General features: G+C 40.8%; 1 protein-coding gene across 1 annotated transcript; it reads left to right on the forward strand.

The window, feature by feature from the left end:
* The first annotated feature begins 3,035 nt into the window (after nucleotides 1-3,035).
* ACTC1 (actin alpha cardiac muscle 1) lies at nucleotides 3,036-11,090 on the forward strand. Its single transcript, XM_069097647.1, has 7 exons — nucleotides 3,036-3,189; nucleotides 4,195-4,345; nucleotides 6,648-6,972; nucleotides 7,911-8,072; nucleotides 8,220-8,411; nucleotides 9,621-9,802; nucleotides 10,763-11,090. Exons 2-7 carry the CDS (start codon nucleotides 4,217-4,219, stop codon nucleotides 10,904-10,906), a joined length of 1,134 nt encoding a protein of 377 aa, XP_068953748.1. The 5' UTR covers nucleotides 3,036-3,189; nucleotides 4,195-4,216; the 3' UTR covers nucleotides 10,907-11,090.
* Nucleotides 11,091-17,501: the final 6,411 nt, after the last annotated feature.

Consider the following 17,501-nt stretch of genomic DNA (forward strand, 5'->3'; position numbering starts at 1 on the left):
GAAGGCGCTATATAAATATTATTATGATTTTTTCTGATCCCTACAGATGGTAGATGGGAACTTCTAATCAGGGAATAAAAACAGGGATCTCAAGAGACATTGCCTCGTTCTGCTACTTAACTCTGCCCCTGGCATGTTCATCACAAATCATTACTGCAAAGGGCCTGACTTCAGCACTATGGTCTTTTAAGGGTTCTGGATGCATGGTCTTTGGCTTCTGCAGCCACAGAAGAAGATTCTGACAGATGTGGGGGAAATGAGGATAGTTGGATCTAACCTAGAACAATATAGGCAGCATCCAACAAATTTCTGTACATGTCCAGATAAATAGCATTCCACTTTCTTATTCCCAGAGGAATGGAGAGGCCGAAAGGGAGCAAAGTTCTGTTCTGTTCCAGATGATCTGGCCCAGTTTTGGGTCATCTCAAAGGTCTCTGACACCCCTGTAGCACTGGATTTGGAGTCAAAGGACCTGCATTGAAATCTTCATTTTGCCGCTTACTAATTGTGTGAAGTCACTTTAAAGCTTTCAGGGGCCTTGGTTTCCTTAGCTGTTAAATGAGGTGACTGAACTATATAAAGCACTTACTAATATGCCAGGTTCTGTGCTAAGCACTGGGGACACAAGTAAATAAGATAGTGTTTAGCTCTAAATGTGATCCTATAATCTATTTAGCATCTTCCAGTGGTCTTCTACATCACCTCCTGGGTCCCATTCTAGTTTTAGTCCTTTCTTGGGTGGGCATTTCTAGGTTAGTTGACTCTGGAACAAGATTAAATGCCTGTTGTTTCATTTTGTTTTTTGGAGGGGTGAAGGCAGGGCAATTGGGGTTAAGTGACTTGCCCACACACGGCTAATAAGTGTTAAGTGTCTGAGGCTGGATTTGAACTTAGGTCCTCCTGACTCCAGGGCCGATGCTCTATTCACTTCGTCACCTAGCCACCCCTAAATGACTATTAAACAGTCTGCCACTGGGACTCCAGAGGCAGAGAGACGTGCCATTATTTCAACCCATGGCTTGAACCCAGTTCAACTTGGCTCAGCTTCCAAAGTTACCTCAATGCAGGATTTCTTAAGGGCACTTTTCAAATGAGAATCATGAGAGTGGGGAATAGGCTCTATTACCATACCAAGTGGACAAATTGTAGCTTCACTATACCTTAAAGCCATGGGAAGATGGTCCTAATTCTACAAAAGGAAGAGCATTTGATAGAGCCCAAAAGAAGGACCATCATTATAGCCTCTCTTCATTTCTTGTCTACAGGTATTAGGTTAAGCAGACCTAATCTTTTATATCTACTCCTCCTTCCTCATACATGGGGTATCCCAGAATTCTTACCAAAGACTTATTCATTGGGTGTAATATGAATACAAACAGGTGAGTATCTGGTGTCTTTTCCAGGAGAAGAAGCCAAGCTCAACACCAAGGCTGGCTTAATCTGTTTCTTAAATAAACCAATCCAAACATGGTTGGGGAGAAAAGGGGCAGGCCTTAGATATTTTCAGTCAGGATCCATATCTCTAATCTGAATGCCTCCTCAGCATACCATCACAAGCCCACTCTAATGAGGGATGCCTGCCTGGTCTTCTATTTTTAACTGACATGGACTAGAAGAAAAATACATATAAACATAAAACAGCAACAAAATATAACTCCCTTAAAGATTTATAGATCCAGGGGGATCAGTGCTGGGTAAGATTATGAATGAAGTTGATCTTTCCTTAGCTTTTCACACCCTTCTTTACCAAAAATCCCTCTCCCTAACATTTTCACAGAAACTTCTTAGCAAGAAAGGATCTAATCTATCAGTCTTCTTTTGTGTGAATTTAAGTCAATGTGTTGCATTTCCAAAGAGAACTTGCATTTTAAGACTTCTCTAACTGAAATGAAAGCTTTTGTGTCCTGTTAAAAGAAGCCCAGCAACATCAGAGAACAGGTGGGAGAGATATTTGCAGGGAAGGGAAGGGAGGGGGGTAGGAGGATGGGCTTTTCTCAGGACCCTGGTATCACACAAATACATTCTTCCTGGTTCACATGTGTTATAGGCTTAGGGATCAACTAGTTAATTAATTGTGAGTTGGAATATAACTGCTTCTCTTTCTTGAGCAAGTCTTGAAAATTCTCTCCACCCTGAACTCTTCCTCTTTCTTCCTCCCTCACTCCTGTAGTGATGGGGTACAATAAGAAGCTTTACAAAGTTGATAAATCTGATTATTAACAAAAGCTTTTGTTCACTTCGAAGAAGTTAGCTCTACTTTACTATCCTGATCCAGTAGAGTATATAGTGACACTACCAAGACACTATTCAGCTCTAGAAACCCAGTGGTTCCTCCTATCCAACTACCCACCTCTTTGCCATGATGATAAGGGTTTTTGATGGCCTTATTGAGTCAAGTTATAATGCTCATGACAACCGAACCTATGTCTCCTTCCCTATTCCTTGCCCAGAGACACTAGAAGGATGTGGCTACTTGCTTCACACTTGGCTCAGCTTCCAAAGTACCTCTAGAAGAGGGCCTTGTGCCAGCCTTTATTTAATCATCTCTGTATAACTTACTGACCTTATCCCTGCTACATAGGCATGACTGATTGAAAATTTGCCTTGGCATGGTGGAGAGTGTGCAAAGTTTGGAGCCAGAAATCTTTCCTTAATATTCTGGTCCCACAACTGCAACCTTGATTGTTACCTCCCTGGGTCTCAGTTCCCTCTTCGGTAAAATGAGGGGTTAGACTAGAGGACCTCTAAAGTCTGTTCCATCTTTAAATCTATGGTCTTGTAGAGTCAAACCAAGTTCAATGAGAAACTCTTCTCCCTTGTTCCTGTGATCCCCAGGAATAGGGTATGTGTGACCTTCCCTCTCCCTCCCCCTCCCCCCATTCTCCTACCCTTCCCTGGACTCCCTATTTGGCTATCCCCTTGACCGTCCCCCTCCCCTACCTTACATGGTCTGGGGGGTCCCTGTTCTGCCTCTCCCCTTCTCTTGGCTCCATGAATGGACTCAGCGCTCCCTAATGGCGTGAAGGCGACCAAATAAGGGCAAGGTGGCAAGCCTGTGTCCCCCCACCCCCTGGCCCCACTCGGCCCCAACTGACACCGTCCATCAAAGCAGTATAAAGGGGCGCGTCTGCTGTGCGCCAGACACCAAGCGTCTGCCTGCCCGGGAGCTTGAGCCGCGGCACTGGACTGGTGAGTCAGCGCAGAACCTGGCGCAGCGTCCCATCCACGCTTCCCTTCCCAGCCAAGTAGGACCAGGGACTCAGGACAGAGGGGTGGGGAAGGAGGAAGAGCAGAGCGGGCGGCACGCACTCTTGGCTTGCTGGCGCGGTTTATTTGCTTCTTTTCTTTTCTTCTCTTTTTCTTCTCTCCCTCTCTCACTCCCCACTGCGCCCCTTCCCGGGGGGGGGGGGGAACTTATTTGATTTTGTACCAACTTTTCTTTTTTATTTGGTCCTCCCACTTGGGCGATGTTGGGGGTAGAATAGGGAATGGACGGAGAGCATTTCTTGTTTTTTGTCTTCTGTTTCTTGTGGAAACAACCCCTCCCCACTCCCCAGCCATCTCTCAGCTTGAGTGGGCGCAGAGGTCTGGCAAGCTGCTCAACTTCCCATTCTAGACCAGGATTGGGGGAGCATTGGTGTCCGTGGGTGCATACCCTCCCGCTTCCCGGATAGAGGAGAGCAAGCTTTCTAGAGCCCAGTCTGGAACCTGGGTGGGGATGACTGTGAGACCCAGCCTAGGAGTGGGCTCGAGTTAGAGGCGCTTTTCCCTAACCCAGGGCCAAGCAGCAGCTGGTCCAGAGAAGGGGATGGGGATACTGGAGATGCTGAGGGGAGGCTCCAGGAAGCAAAGTCGGGGATGAATGTTCAGAACAGTTGTAATTGGTTTCTGACAGAAGGGAAGGTGACTGTCTCCTCGAGCATTAACCATTGGATTCTTTTCAGTCTTTTGCTCTTTCATTCTCTCTTCTCGCTTTCCTTTCCTCTCCCCTTTCTCTCTGACACCGCACCCCGCCCCGCAATGAAATCGCTTTTTTTTTGTTCCCTTTGAGGTGTCCAAGTGCAACCCTCCTCCCACCTACTTTATCCCTAGCCCCGCCCCCTTTCAGGGAAACCCCTTCTTTGTTGTTTACCCTCCCCCGACCAAGCCCATATCATTTTCTGGAGCATGACCCCCGCCCCCCTCCACCCACAGAACTCCTAGAGACCTCAGAAAGATGTGTGACGACGAGGAGACCACCGCTCTGGTTTGTGACAATGGCTCTGGGCTGGTCAAAGCTGGCTTTGCAGGCGATGATGCGCCCCGTGCTGTTTTCCCATCCATCGTGGGCCGCCCACGCCACCAGGTAACCTTTGGATTCCTCTCTAATACAACTTACAGCGTGGAGGAGCCTCCACTCCACCAGCAACCACTCCCCCCTCGCCCCTTCTCTTCTGACCTCCATACCTCATCCCTTACTCAGATCCTGCTCATCCCCATCCCACGAATCTTTAATAATAATGACATCACCCTGATGATGTCATTGGTCCTCTTCGAGAACGAAGGAGGAACAACAAAAACAAGAATGATAACGAAATACCTCGACATTTGTATTAGCTTTGGAGTCAGGTTTTGGGTTCAAATCCTAGTTCTTCCTCTTATTACCTGTGACCCTGGATAAGTCACTTTAATCTTTCAGCCTCAGTTTCCTCATCTGTAAAATGAGAAGGTTGGACTATATAGCCTCAGAGATCCATTTCAACTCTAGAACAGTGATCTTATATAGCCCTTGAAGGTTTTAAAAGTACTTTACATTAACTATTTCATTTCAGCCTCGAAATAGCCCTTGGAGGTAGACACTTATTTTACAGTTGAGCAAACTGAAATGGATACTTCCTACACAGCTAATGCCAGAAGCGAGGAATTCACGACTCCAGGCCTTGAACTCTTCCCACTGTGCCCCCTTGCTTACTTTGAGATCTGGCTTTTTACCCTCGCAACAGCCCTAAGGAGGACAGCTTTTTCTAACCTTGCTGGCTAATCTGTTCTAAGGCCAAGTAAACAAAAGCTTAAAAAAACAAAATCAACACCAGCAAAAACAGCCTCACTTAAATCCTACCAGTCAACTTAAAATCCTGTCTTCCTTCTGGCCCTCTCTATGGATACATGCCAGGAAGGGGTCCATTTTCCAATATTAACTCCGTAGCCACTCTTCTAACTATACCCTTTGGAATTATCTGCCAAAAGTACAGCTTCTGCTTTTCAACTTCCCATACACATTGCTTTCTCTTCTTCCTTTTTCTGTGTTTTGCCAGAATTCTGCAAAAATAAAACTCCTTTCAGCCCCCCCCCCTTTTTCTTCTTCCTTCAAGAAAGTTTACTAGCTCTCAGTTATATCTCATATCCCTTACTACAGCTTGTTAAAAATCCAGGCATGGTTGAATTAGTGATTGAAATGGTGCTAGTAACATACCAGCTTGTTTACTACAAGAAATGTCGTCCTCTGAATGTCTGCATCATGCCAGCCAGGCAAAGCTGCCAAGATGGTCTAGTTAGAACTTCTTATAACAACATGAATGCTATATTGATTCTGTGGAGATTAAATTTCACTGTCAGGGTGATAATAGCCTAGCTCTTTATAATTTTTTATTCCCTCTGGAATTTCTAAAGCTTTCCCCTTAGGTGTCATTCATAAAAGAAATTTTATACCCCTCACATATGTAAATATATGTGTATATATTTACATATGTGTATATATAGATATATTCATTTGAATTAAAGTAGGATTTTTTTTCAACATAATTTACCTTAGTTTGAAGGACAATTCTTCTAATTATTGTCTATGGGAACTTGGACAGTTCACTTAAACTCTCTTCATTTTAATTCACTTAAACTCTCTTCATTTTAATTTCCTCATCCGAAAAATGAGAGGTATCCTAGTAGCACCTAGTGGTAGCTAGTAGTAGCACCTACTAGGCAGTGGACAAAAGTTCTGGGTGGGGAATCAAGACAGACAGTTCAAATCCTGCCTGGGTCACTTACTATTCATGTGACCCTGGACAAGTCACTTAATTCCAGCTTTCTCTTCTGTAAAATGGGGATAATAATAGTACCTATCTCCTCAGGTTTTTGTGAGGGTAACATTTTAAAGTACTTTGCAAACCTTAAAGTTCTAAACAAATGCTAGCTATTATGTGATATCTGAAGTCCCTTCCCTATTATGTTTTCTTCAGCAAAAGATTTTCTATAATTTGTTTTACTCATCCATTTATGTAGTGGGGAAATAAGTGCTGGATATTTAGCTCACAAACACAATAGTATTATTATTAACAATGGCTTGCATTTATGTGATACTTTAGAGTCTGTAAAATATTTTCCTAAAAAACAAAAAAAAATCCCAATTAAGTAGATAGTACAAGTATTATTATCTCCATCTTACAGATGATAAAGCTGACGTTTAAAGAGGTTGTGTGCCTTCTGTATAGTCATAGGGCCAGTAAAAGGGAGAGCTAAGATGCAAAACCAGTCTTCTGACTTCAAGTCCAGAATTCTTTCCACCACAAACTACTTTATCTCTTTTTGCCTTGGTTAGTGATGCCTACTGATCAATGTTGGTAGAGAGGGAGCTTTACTTCTCAGTTTCCCCATCTTTTTTCTCCTCTCTACAGGGTGTCATGGTGGGTATGGGTCAGAAAGATTCCTATGTAGGCGATGAGGCTCAGAGCAAGAGAGGTATCCTGACCTTAAAGTACCCCATTGAGCATGGTATTATCACCAACTGGGATGACATGGAAAAGATCTGGCACCACACCTTTTACAATGAACTCCGTGTGGCCCCTGAGGAGCACCCCACTCTGCTCACTGAGGCCCCCCTGAATCCCAAGGCCAACCGGGAGAAGATGACTCAGATCATGTTTGAGACCTTCAATGTCCCCGCCATGTATGTGGCAATCCAGGCGGTGCTGTCCCTGTATGCTTCTGGCCGTACCACAGGTATGAAAGATATTCTGTATTGACTGAGGAGACAACCTAGGTTAGTGAATAGAGTTTTTATGAGAATTTGGAAAAACCTGCAGCACAAGGCAATTTAGTTTTCTTTCTATTATTTTCCACATCTAATAAAGAAATAATCTCATTTTCCCTATATAGTAGGTACTTAAATGCTTATTGATTTATTGACCAGTCTATCTATCCTACTGGACCATTCATAAGACTAATGAGAACGTACATGGAAAATGATTGGAGTACGAGATAGTAATAACATCAGGAGTTTATAGGACATTTGTCCTTGTAAGTATGCTGAGAACTTTAACAATTCTCCTGTTGTTTCAAAGGCACATCATATCATCGGAAAGAACTTGCAACATGTTGCAAACTGGAATAGGATGATTTTACATTTGCTTACATGTGTGAAAAGCACCATGCAAACTCCAAAAGTGAATTTTCATTCTTTTCAAAATGTGGATAAATAAGTTCATTTTATTATTTTAATTCACAAGATCCATGGTTAAATAGAAAGAGTAAAATACCAGTTAGTAGTTTTTAATTGTCTTTCCTACCTAAAGTGTACATACATAACCTTTGTGCAGCAGTGACACAAGATAAAAATTATACAAAAAAAAAAAGGATACTGTAATCTTTAAGTAAGTGGCATGTGGCTGGTAAGATGTGGTCATTTGTAAGTGTACTGAAGTCATTTTTTTCTACTTCATTATTTAAAAGTGACTGATTGTCTTCAGATTTAGCATCCATTACATGGAACTGTGTTCTCTACTGTAGGAGAGATCTGATCTTTCCTGGACCGATGCCCAGTTCTAGTATCTGTTAGCAGCCAAGATTGGAAGCAAGCTTCTCTCTTTTGGGTCTGTTATAACTAAAGATTTTTGCCACCCCTAGGGATTTACCTTATCCTTGTTATTTCTTTCTTACAGGAATTGTTCTTGACTCTGGTGATGGTGTCACTCACAATGTCCCCATCTATGAGGGCTATGCTCTGCCTCATGCCATCATGCGTCTGGATCTGGCTGGTAGAGATCTAACTGACTACCTCATGAAGATCCTCACTGAGCGTGGCTACTCCTTTGTAACTACTGGTAAGTTGAACTGACTCTCTCCTCTGTGTACATGTGGGATTGTCAGGGTGTGTGTGTGTGTCTTTTAGTTCCCTTCTCTAACGGACTTACTTTCCACACCACAATGAATTCACTTCCAAACTTGACTGACTCCCATTTATTTTATAGCTGAACGTGAAATTGTCCGTGATATCAAAGAGAAGCTGTGCTATGTTGCCCTGGATTTTGAGAATGAAATGGCTACAGCAGCCTCTTCCTCCTCCCTGGAAAAGAGTTATGAATTGCCTGATGGTCAAGTCATCACCATTGGCAATGAACGTTTCCGCTGTCCCGAGACTCTGTTCCAACCCTCTTTCATTGGTGAGTTGTAGAAGGAGTGAGTCAAATGAACCGTTTTCCCCATGTAGGCATTAGGGACAAAGAACCCTTCCCATATTCCAAACTAAGGTGTGTTGGAATGAGCAGTAGATGGGTGAGGGAAGGGATATCAAGAGTCTTGAATTCTAGTCCAGTCTGCCACTTACTTGGTCAATTGACTAATCTACCTGATTTTTAGCTTCTTTCCTAGGGAAATGAGATCATATGACAGTTTTCTTATCTGCAGGGTGAGGGTGTTAGACCAGATGGTCTCTGAGGTCCCTGTAGAGCTATGGTTCTATGACTAGATTAGTAGTACTCAAACTTTTTGTAGTGTGAGAGTCCTTCAATTAAAAAAAATAGGCAGAAACCATGTAGTGAAATCCTCTAAAATTATTATTTTTAATACCTCATTATCCTTTAATACCTAAAAGTACCTTAATACCTCATTAAAACACAACCACCACCCCCTTGGGGAGCTTTAAATGGTTCCTTGGAGTACAGTTTGAGAAACTCTGGATTAGATGATCTCTAAGGTCTCTCCCGGGTCTATGATTCCATTTTCTATTTAAAATTGTTATAGGGTCCACCCAGGCTTTCTTTGAACATTATAAATCTCATCTGTCAGTCATTGACTCATTAGTGTAACAGTGAATATTTTGCCTTGATAACATAAGGGATGGCATAGATTTCACTGAAAGGAAGAATGAGTCAAGAGAGTACAATGAATATTGCTTTATCTCACTTAAGGGGCTGACTGAGGAGAGGAAACTAGCTTATTTCTATGAGTTCTCAATGAGAAAATCCCTACTAAGTTAGTCAGAATTATGCATCACTGGAAATCTTTTCTTACAAAATCATTTTAGAGTAAAGTTTTTAGTACCATTATCTAGTGCTAATCTAGTTATAACCACTCTGTTATCTTAAATAAATATTTTTACCTTCATTCTTAATAACTGCTGACATATATGATAACTACAGCAAATGGATGAAAAAACATAGTGTTCCATTACCTGGCAGTATGTTGTGGATTAACTGTCAGCCCTTTTAAGAAACACCTGTTCAACCAACACATGGATTTTATTTTATAGGAGAGCATATGTTGCTGAGACAAATGGTGACAGCTTACTTACGCGTATCATCCTGTTCTTCCTTTTCTTCCCTCTGTTTGCCTGAGCTCACTCTTTTTAATTCCCCACCATGTGTCCCTAGGCATGGAATCTGCTGGCATCCATGAGACTACTTACAACAGCATCATGAAATGTGACATTGACATCCGTAAGGACCTGTATGCTAACAACGTCTTATCTGGAGGTACCACCATGTACCCAGGTATTGCTGACCGTATGCAGAAGGAAATAACTGCTTTGGCTCCCAGCACCATGAAGATTAAGGTAAAGAACTTCCTTGGGGGAAAGAGTAAGATATGGGACTGGGTGATCCTGAAACCTTGGAAGGATTGTGTTCTGAAGCTCTCTCACACATTTACCTTATCAATGCTAGGCACTTAAGTCTCTCTATTTCTAGTACCTAGTCCCCATTCCTAGGACATGTGACTTTTAAAAGGCTTTCACATGAGATAGGTCTCAGAATAGCTCCTGGCACACATTTTGCCTTTGTGCCTGGCACCCATGTTGTCCTTGTACTTCACCTTTGATCTACCCGTAAGTCCAGAGGTGTGCTAGAGCTGGCTCATGCTTACTGGCAAGAGCCTATTGTTAAATGTTCAATTTGAGCATTTTACACCTCAGAAATCGACAAATGTTAATACAAATCAGAGACTGAGTTATTGAATGCCTAGACTTAAGAAAGTGATGGAAAAAATGTTAATAGTACATATTAGACATAAAAGTGTGCTGTACTTAAATCCCCTCCCCCTCCAGGTCTGATTGTTAAATATTTAGCAGTATACTTCTGCCTTTCACCCTTGCCTTTAGTTTGTTGCCAAGGAAGTACCAGTCACATATAAAGGGACCTCAGAGAACAAGATTTGCTTATCAGGAGACTGAGGTTCAGAGAGATTAAGCAATTTGCCCAAGATCAGTTGGGTAGGGATGGAACAAATATTTGAACCCTAGTACTTTGATACCAATTCCATCATTCTTGCCACTGCACCATGCTCTTGGCATGGTCCTAGAGGGGGAGGGCATTTCTCATCCTGAAGAATTTTTGATAATGGAAATCTTTGAAGCCATCTACATGGACATAGAGGAAAAGTTCACAAAAGAGCAAGCTTTGGGAAATCCTAGGCAACCCAGTGCAGACAACTTACGTTTTTTCCTATTGGTTTCTTGTTATCCCTGTCATTCAGAACTTGAATACTGATTGGAAAAGTTTTGCTTTTCTTTCTCCAGATCATTGCTCCCCCTGAGCGCAAGTATTCTGTCTGGATTGGAGGCTCCATCCTGGCTTCCCTGTCCACATTCCAGCAAATGTGGATTAGCAAGCAAGAATACGATGAGGCTGGCCCATCCATTGTCCACCGCAAATGCTTCTAAAGTGTCTTCTCCCTCAGTTTACCTCCCACTCAGGATGACAATGTTATGCTTCTTGAAGTCTTCCATACCACCCTACCTGAACTCTCTTCAGTCATTGTACAGTTTGTTTACACACACGTGCAATTTATTTGTGCTTCTAATATTTATTGCTTTATAAATAAACAAGACCGGGACTTGCAACCTACATTGCTTGTTTTGATATTTTTATTGTTGGAGTGGGATAGTGTGGGGATGGAGGAGAAGATGCATTCATTCATATATTAGGGGGCTTTGAAACTGACAACACTTCAACACTTCATTTTCACAAAATTAATCAGATGCATATTAGGAGTCTCAGTGGAAAGTTACAATATCTGAATTAAATTTAGGACCTTGAAAACAAAAGTTCTCAAACATGACTATTGTCAGAAACTTGATAAGGTTCACCTCAGTATCAATAAGACATGGGATGTGATAAAGCAATCCTAAAGAATTAGTTATTTTAGGATGGAACTGAAAGGTCACATGTTAGTTACATTCTGGGTCATTTTCCATTCTGTACCAAATGAATGAGCCTAAATTCTCAACATTTGGTGCTTCTTGGCTGTCTTCTGAGGGTTATACATGTTTATGGGGAAACATTAATGCCAGCTGTCTCTTCTTGATTCCAAATATATGCAAACAAATCAATATCCTGATAGGATTGTACAAGAGAAAAAAACATGAATAAGAGTCAGAAACTACATGCTTCCTAATCAGGCAAGTCATTTCATCTCTTTGGAGCTTGGTTTCATCCTCTGCAAACTGATTGGACTCGATGACCTCTAAGAAACCTTCCAGTTCTAAATCTATGGTCTTGTTTTCCTTTCTGTGGCAAATTTTTGCCTGAGCTCACTTTTTAAAATTTCCCACCTTGCATCTCTAGGCATGGAATCTTCTGGCATCCATGAAGTCAGGGAAAAAGATAAGGATCCCCAAATTTTGTTAGGGAGGAGCTACTTTTCATTCCCCTTCAAACAAAAGGAAATCTTCAAATTCATGGCTTGGGGAGGGATGCTGGTAGTGATTCTAATAATAAATATTAGAAGCACAAATAAATTTGATCAGAGTTGGGTAGATGGTTCTACTACAGGTTCAATTACTCTTTGTGCTGGGAATTTTAGCAAACCATAGAGAGTAAGGTAACCTGCTTAGAGATCTGTCAGGAAATGCTTTGAGATCTAGTAGAATGTGAGACCCTTGAAGGCAGGGTTATTTTCTTTTTTATCTTTTTTTTCCTCGAATCCTGTCAGAATGTTTTAACTTTTTAAGAAATCTTATTTCTTTGGGGGGTGGAGTGAGAAGCTGGTAGGGATTCTAACTCTATCCCATCAGGACAAATCACCAGCTCTTCTATATCTTACAATGTTAGACAGTTGTGCCTGGAAGTACCTAGAGAATTAAATGCTTTGCCTATGGTCACATAGCTAGTTTGTTTCTGAGAGAGGATGTGAACCCAAGTCTTCCTGACTTTAAAACCAATCCTATACGCACTATGCTACCCTACCTCTTACTTTACATATAATAGTCACATAAGAAATGTTAATTGGATTGAATTGAGTCTGCCAGTAGATTCCAGTCTTCTAGCTGGGGATATCTTTCCTAAATAAAGAGATGAAATGATGATTGATTTTCTCAAGTTATTTGAGAAATCCAGGTATTTATGAAGTGACTGCAGTGTGAAACACACTGTGCTAGGTGCTAAGCCTACTAAGAAGCATGAAAAATATCCCCTGTCCTCAAGGGATTGAACAGTTTAATTATGTCATTCCAGGAAGTGTGCAATCAAGTGCAACGCTGAGTGGCAGGAACAAAATATTCTATAGGAATTCAAAGGATAGAGAGCTCAATGCTCTGGTGGTGTATTGGTCAGGGAAGGCTTTTTGGAGGAAAGGAAAACTTGAGATGAGCTTTGAAAGATGGGCATGATTTGGATAACCAGAGAGTATGGATGACAGAAAACATCTTGAGCTCATGCAAAGAAAGGTACAGAGGCATATCCAGGGGCAATAAATACATCAGTCTTTCTGGAGTGGAGGGGTCATGTTCAGGATTGATGAGAGGTATAATACTTTGCTAAATGGAAATAAGTCATAGACAGAAGTACCTCCAAAGAATTCCAAATGGATACCACACAGATGACAATAGGGGCACATGGTGGCTGTGAGCACGCTACAACATATAACAAGGGAGGAACTCCTGAGAAGAAAAGGAATAAAAAATACCTTTAAGGAATAGCATAAGTGGACAAGAAGAGGGTTTGGTCATGTGTTGAGAATGGAGATACAAGTGTAGAGTCAGCATTCCACTGGTACTCTCAAAATGAAAGGATAGAGCAAAAAAGGCATGTTGGACAGACCCTCTGCAGTGAACTTATGGGAGTACATGGAAAAGAGAGCACAGGATTGGTAGGTGTGGATGGGTTTTGAATTGCATCATTGAAAGAAATTCATGAATTGAGATCACAGATCATTTTGAGTCAGAAAAGTAGGTTGGAGACAATGTGGGGAGCTAAGGAGTTCTAATCTTTACTTTCCAAATCAAATTCTCATTTTCTTTTTTTTCCATTTATTTAGGGGTGGGTAGGTGGCACAGTGAATAGAGCAATGACCCTGGAGTCAGGAGGACCTGAGTTCAAATCTGGCCTCAGACACTTAACACTTACTAGCCATGTGATCTTGGACAAGTCACTTAACCCCAATTGCCCTGCCTTCCCCACTCCAAAAAGCAAAAAAAAAAAAAAAAACAAACCCCCCAAAAAAAAAACATTTATTTATACCTTTTGCTTTAAGTCAGATTCACTAATGAATAAGCCCTCTTTCCTCCCTTAACCAATAAGTTGTCCCTTGTAACAAAGACTCATATAAAAAGAATTCAGCATAACTAATAGAACTTCAGCTACTTAGTATTGCATATGAAATATACTACATCCACAGTTCCCCAGTTTTCCAATGAAAAGAGGGAAGAACATTTTTTAAAATATTTTTTTTTGGGGGGAAGAAGGTGTCATACCAAGTTTGGTCATCATATTATAGGCAGTTAAGTGGTGTAGTGGATTGAGATTTGGGCCTGGAGTCAGGGAGACCTGAGTTCAAATCTCTTTTCTCTATATACTTTCTCACTAGGTGATCTCACAAGTTCATTGGTATTATCTCTATGCGTATATCTCAGAGATTTATATATCTAGTTCTATACTTTCCCTCTTGAGTTTGAGTCCTATATAATCAATTATCAATTGAGCATTTCAAATTAGATATGCCATAGGTATATAAAACTCAACATATCCAATACATGCCTCGTTATCTTTCTCCCTAAACCTATTCCTCTTCTCAACTTAGCAATTTTTTCAAATGAAAAATTTCACTCTATCTTTTGTTATATGTATCATCTACATTTCACAATATATCTCTCCCTTTGTTCTTTCCAAAGAGTAATTAATACCTTAAAAGGAAAAGTTGTTTTTAAAGGGGGAAAAACTGTTCAGCAAAACTAACCAACTTTTTTTTTTCTATTTCTATCGAGGGCACTATCACTCTTCTAGGCACTCAGTTTTATAACCTTGGTATCACCCTCAACTCCACACTCTTACTTACCCCACATATTCAATCAGTTGCCAGATCTTACTATTTCATGTCCACCTCTCATATATATATATATATATATATATATATACATATATATATAAAGGGGATATATATATATATATATCCCCTTTCCTCCACTCATGCAGCCACCACTCTCATCATATCTTTCCTAGACTATTGAGATGAGCTTCTAACTGATCTCACTGCTTCTAGTCTCTTCCCGCTCCTGTTCATTGCCCACCTACCAAGTCAATCTGCTAGTCAGTGCCCTCCAGTGGTTCCCTATTGAGCCTAGAATGTACTAGAAACTCCTCTGTTCATCTTACAAAGGTCTTCAACATCTGATAAAATCAAAGATATGGACCAAAAAAAGAAAGAAAAAGAACAGAACTATAGAGTGCTTTAAGCTCTTCAGAATTCTTTGATGAATTGCTGCTGTCATATTATTGTTCAAGGTCAGGATTTTGCTTTTGTGTTCCCTAATAGCTCTTAGAAGAATGGTACCTTGTCCAGTTGCAAAGGATTAAATGATAAAACTCAGTCACAGTCTGTGACAGGGTTTTTAAAGTGTGTTTAAGAGATTAAAATATATTGTGTGGCATCGTTGGATAGCATATAAATTTTATCTTCTTGTTTCCTTTACACTCTCATTTATTGTACCACAGATGAATAGTAGTTTGCTACAAAAGCTGGGTTTTGGCCAAGGAATCTGATTTAGGCCATAAGGTGCTTTTACTCAGTCAGACTCTAGGCCTCTGCTTTCTCACCTGTCAAGTGGAGTTGATAATGAACACAAACATCTTCTTTGCTACACAATATTGATGCTAGGTGTAGTGACCTGCAGTTCTTTTCCACAATGAGTAAAAAAGCTGCCTGGGTTGGTGGAAGAGATATTACCATTCCCTTAAAAAAACTTTATTTTTTTAACATCACATTCATTTCTAGATATCTCTTTTCTCCCCATTGCACTCCCATTTATGTACACAGACCCTTTCCAGAATTGTAACAGAGAAAACCAGTCACCCAAAAACAACGGATACAGCAACTGCCTTTGATAGGCTAGGCAACTCTCCCCCCTGAATAATTATATGCCTACGGAGAAGAAGAAGATATGTTTAATTATCCATTCTTTGGCATCAATGCTAGTAAATATAACTATAATCCTTACCCCCACCCTGTTTTTTATACATAGAAAAAAAATGAGATAATTGAAGTCAGAAGATCCATGTTCAAATTCTGCCATTATCAGTGTGAGCTTGGGCAAGACATCTAATCCCTTGGCCTCAGTTTCCTCATCTGTAAAATGAGAGGGTTGGACTAGATGTCCTCCAAGGTAGCTTCTAGCTTTAGATCTGTGATCCTATGGATCTGACATTTTTTCTGCTCATGTTTACCAGCAGAAAAGGAATGAAGCTGCAAGCCCGAGATCCTCTAGAGTAACAGATACTTTGGGGGCAATGGAATTTCAATGGTAGCTTATATTTCAGTGTCATATTTGGGGGTTTCTTCATTTCTGACTCATGGTGAGATATGATAAGCAGGGACAGCTGAGTGAATTCTCCCAGAGTTGTGTTGAGTGGAATGCATTAGTGCAGATCTCCATTGGGATTTTCCCAAGGGTCATATCCACATGTATGAAATAGTTGAGGCCTAAAAATTAATTTATCTGTGCTCAAAATGCTACTTGCAAATGGCTTCAAAGGCTATTGTCAATCAAATCTTAAGTTAATTTTTTTAAATAGCTAACACAAAGATTGAAATTTCAGAGGGTTTTACATGGAAGTACTTATTCTATGAAACAGTTTGTATATTCAAGAGAGAAAAACTGTAGAGAAAAAAACCCAAGTCTTCTGGGTCCAAATTCAGTGTTCTTCTCACAGCAGTATTCTTGGTAAGTGGTTGTCCAGCTTCTGTTAGAAGACATCCTTTGACAGGAAACTCAGTACTTTCCAAAGTATTAGAGACACTGAATAGTTTAGAATGCCTTAAGTAAGAAAAAGCTATATTAGAAAGGAGTCCTAGCTTCTGAGACTGACTGGATTATCCACAGTCTTGACTTCAGCTGCAGCTCTTACCTTTACCTAAAAAAGGGGTCTCCTCCTGAGAAACTGAAAAGGCCCCCAGACAGTGTTGCACACTTCCTTTTCAGGGGGATTTAGAGCACTTAGACTCCCCATTACATAAACTGTATTATTGGGTTGTTTTATTTTGGGGTTTTGTTTTGTTTTTTTCAGTTCCAACACCTGACTGCCTATACTATCAAAGCCAGCTTCTACCTGGCTTTTGAAGCCTCCCTTCAAATCTGTCACCAGTTTCCTTGCTTTCTACTCTCAGACTTTACTCTAGTCAAGAAAATTCACTCACTGTGTCCTGCATCTTACTATTTTTGTGACCATTTTGATTTTCTTAACTGCTACCTCCTTCCTTCTCCCTCTTTCCCTCACAGTCCCATAGAGTGAGAAGGAACATTAGACTTCATCCATCTTTATTGTGCAGGTGAAGAAACTGAGGCCCATATTGGGAAAAGAAACTGCTTATAAGGTCATGAGGCTACTTATTTGGTGGTACAGTCATGAGTCTCTCCTGATTCCTATATTCAGTCTTCATTCTATGATCCCTGACTCAAAACCTTGTCTAAATGATGTGCAAATAGCCCCAGCTCACTAGCATACTTCTTCCTGTCTTCCCTGGGTGCCTACATACTGTGTACTGTGTTCATTCACTTGATGTGTTATTCTTTGCATGGACCTCCATTTGTACTTTGTATATGCTCCAATCTGAGAGTGAATACGTTGCTTTCTACTTCTTTCATATTATGATATGCTTATGTGCAGTAATCAATGCTAACTGATCATTCAAAAAAAACTTGTTCACTGAAAAAAAAAAGAAAGGAGTCCTAGGATTGGAGGAGAAGAAGGGACTGGTTTGGTAGAGAAGAGGGAAAGGGCATACCACATTAGGTGTGAGGAATAACTAGCAAACGACAAAAAGTA

The sequence above is a fragment of the Petaurus breviceps genome, unplaced genomic scaffold (genome assembly GCF_028583685.1).
Source record: "Petaurus breviceps papuanus isolate PSGF00001 unplaced genomic scaffold, PetGlider_PUasm1.0 37, whole genome shotgun sequence".
NCBI classification, from domain to species: Eukaryota; Metazoa; Chordata; class Mammalia; order Diprotodontia; family Petauridae; genus Petaurus; species Petaurus breviceps.

Bases quoted from the DNA above. Each gene is read 5' to 3' on its own strand.
- ACTC1 (XM_069097647.1), top strand. From the start codon at position 4,217: ATGTGTGACGACGAGGAGACCACCGCTCTGGTTTGTGACAATGGCTCT. The intron at 8,073-8,219 runs GTAAGTTGAACT...TTTATTTTATAG, and splicing joins CTACTCCTTTGTAACTACTG to CTGAACGTGAAATTGTCCGT. The intron at 9,803-10,762 runs GTAAAGAACTTC...TTCTTTCTCCAG, and splicing joins CCAGCACCATGAAGATTAAG to ATCATTGCTCCCCCTGAGCG.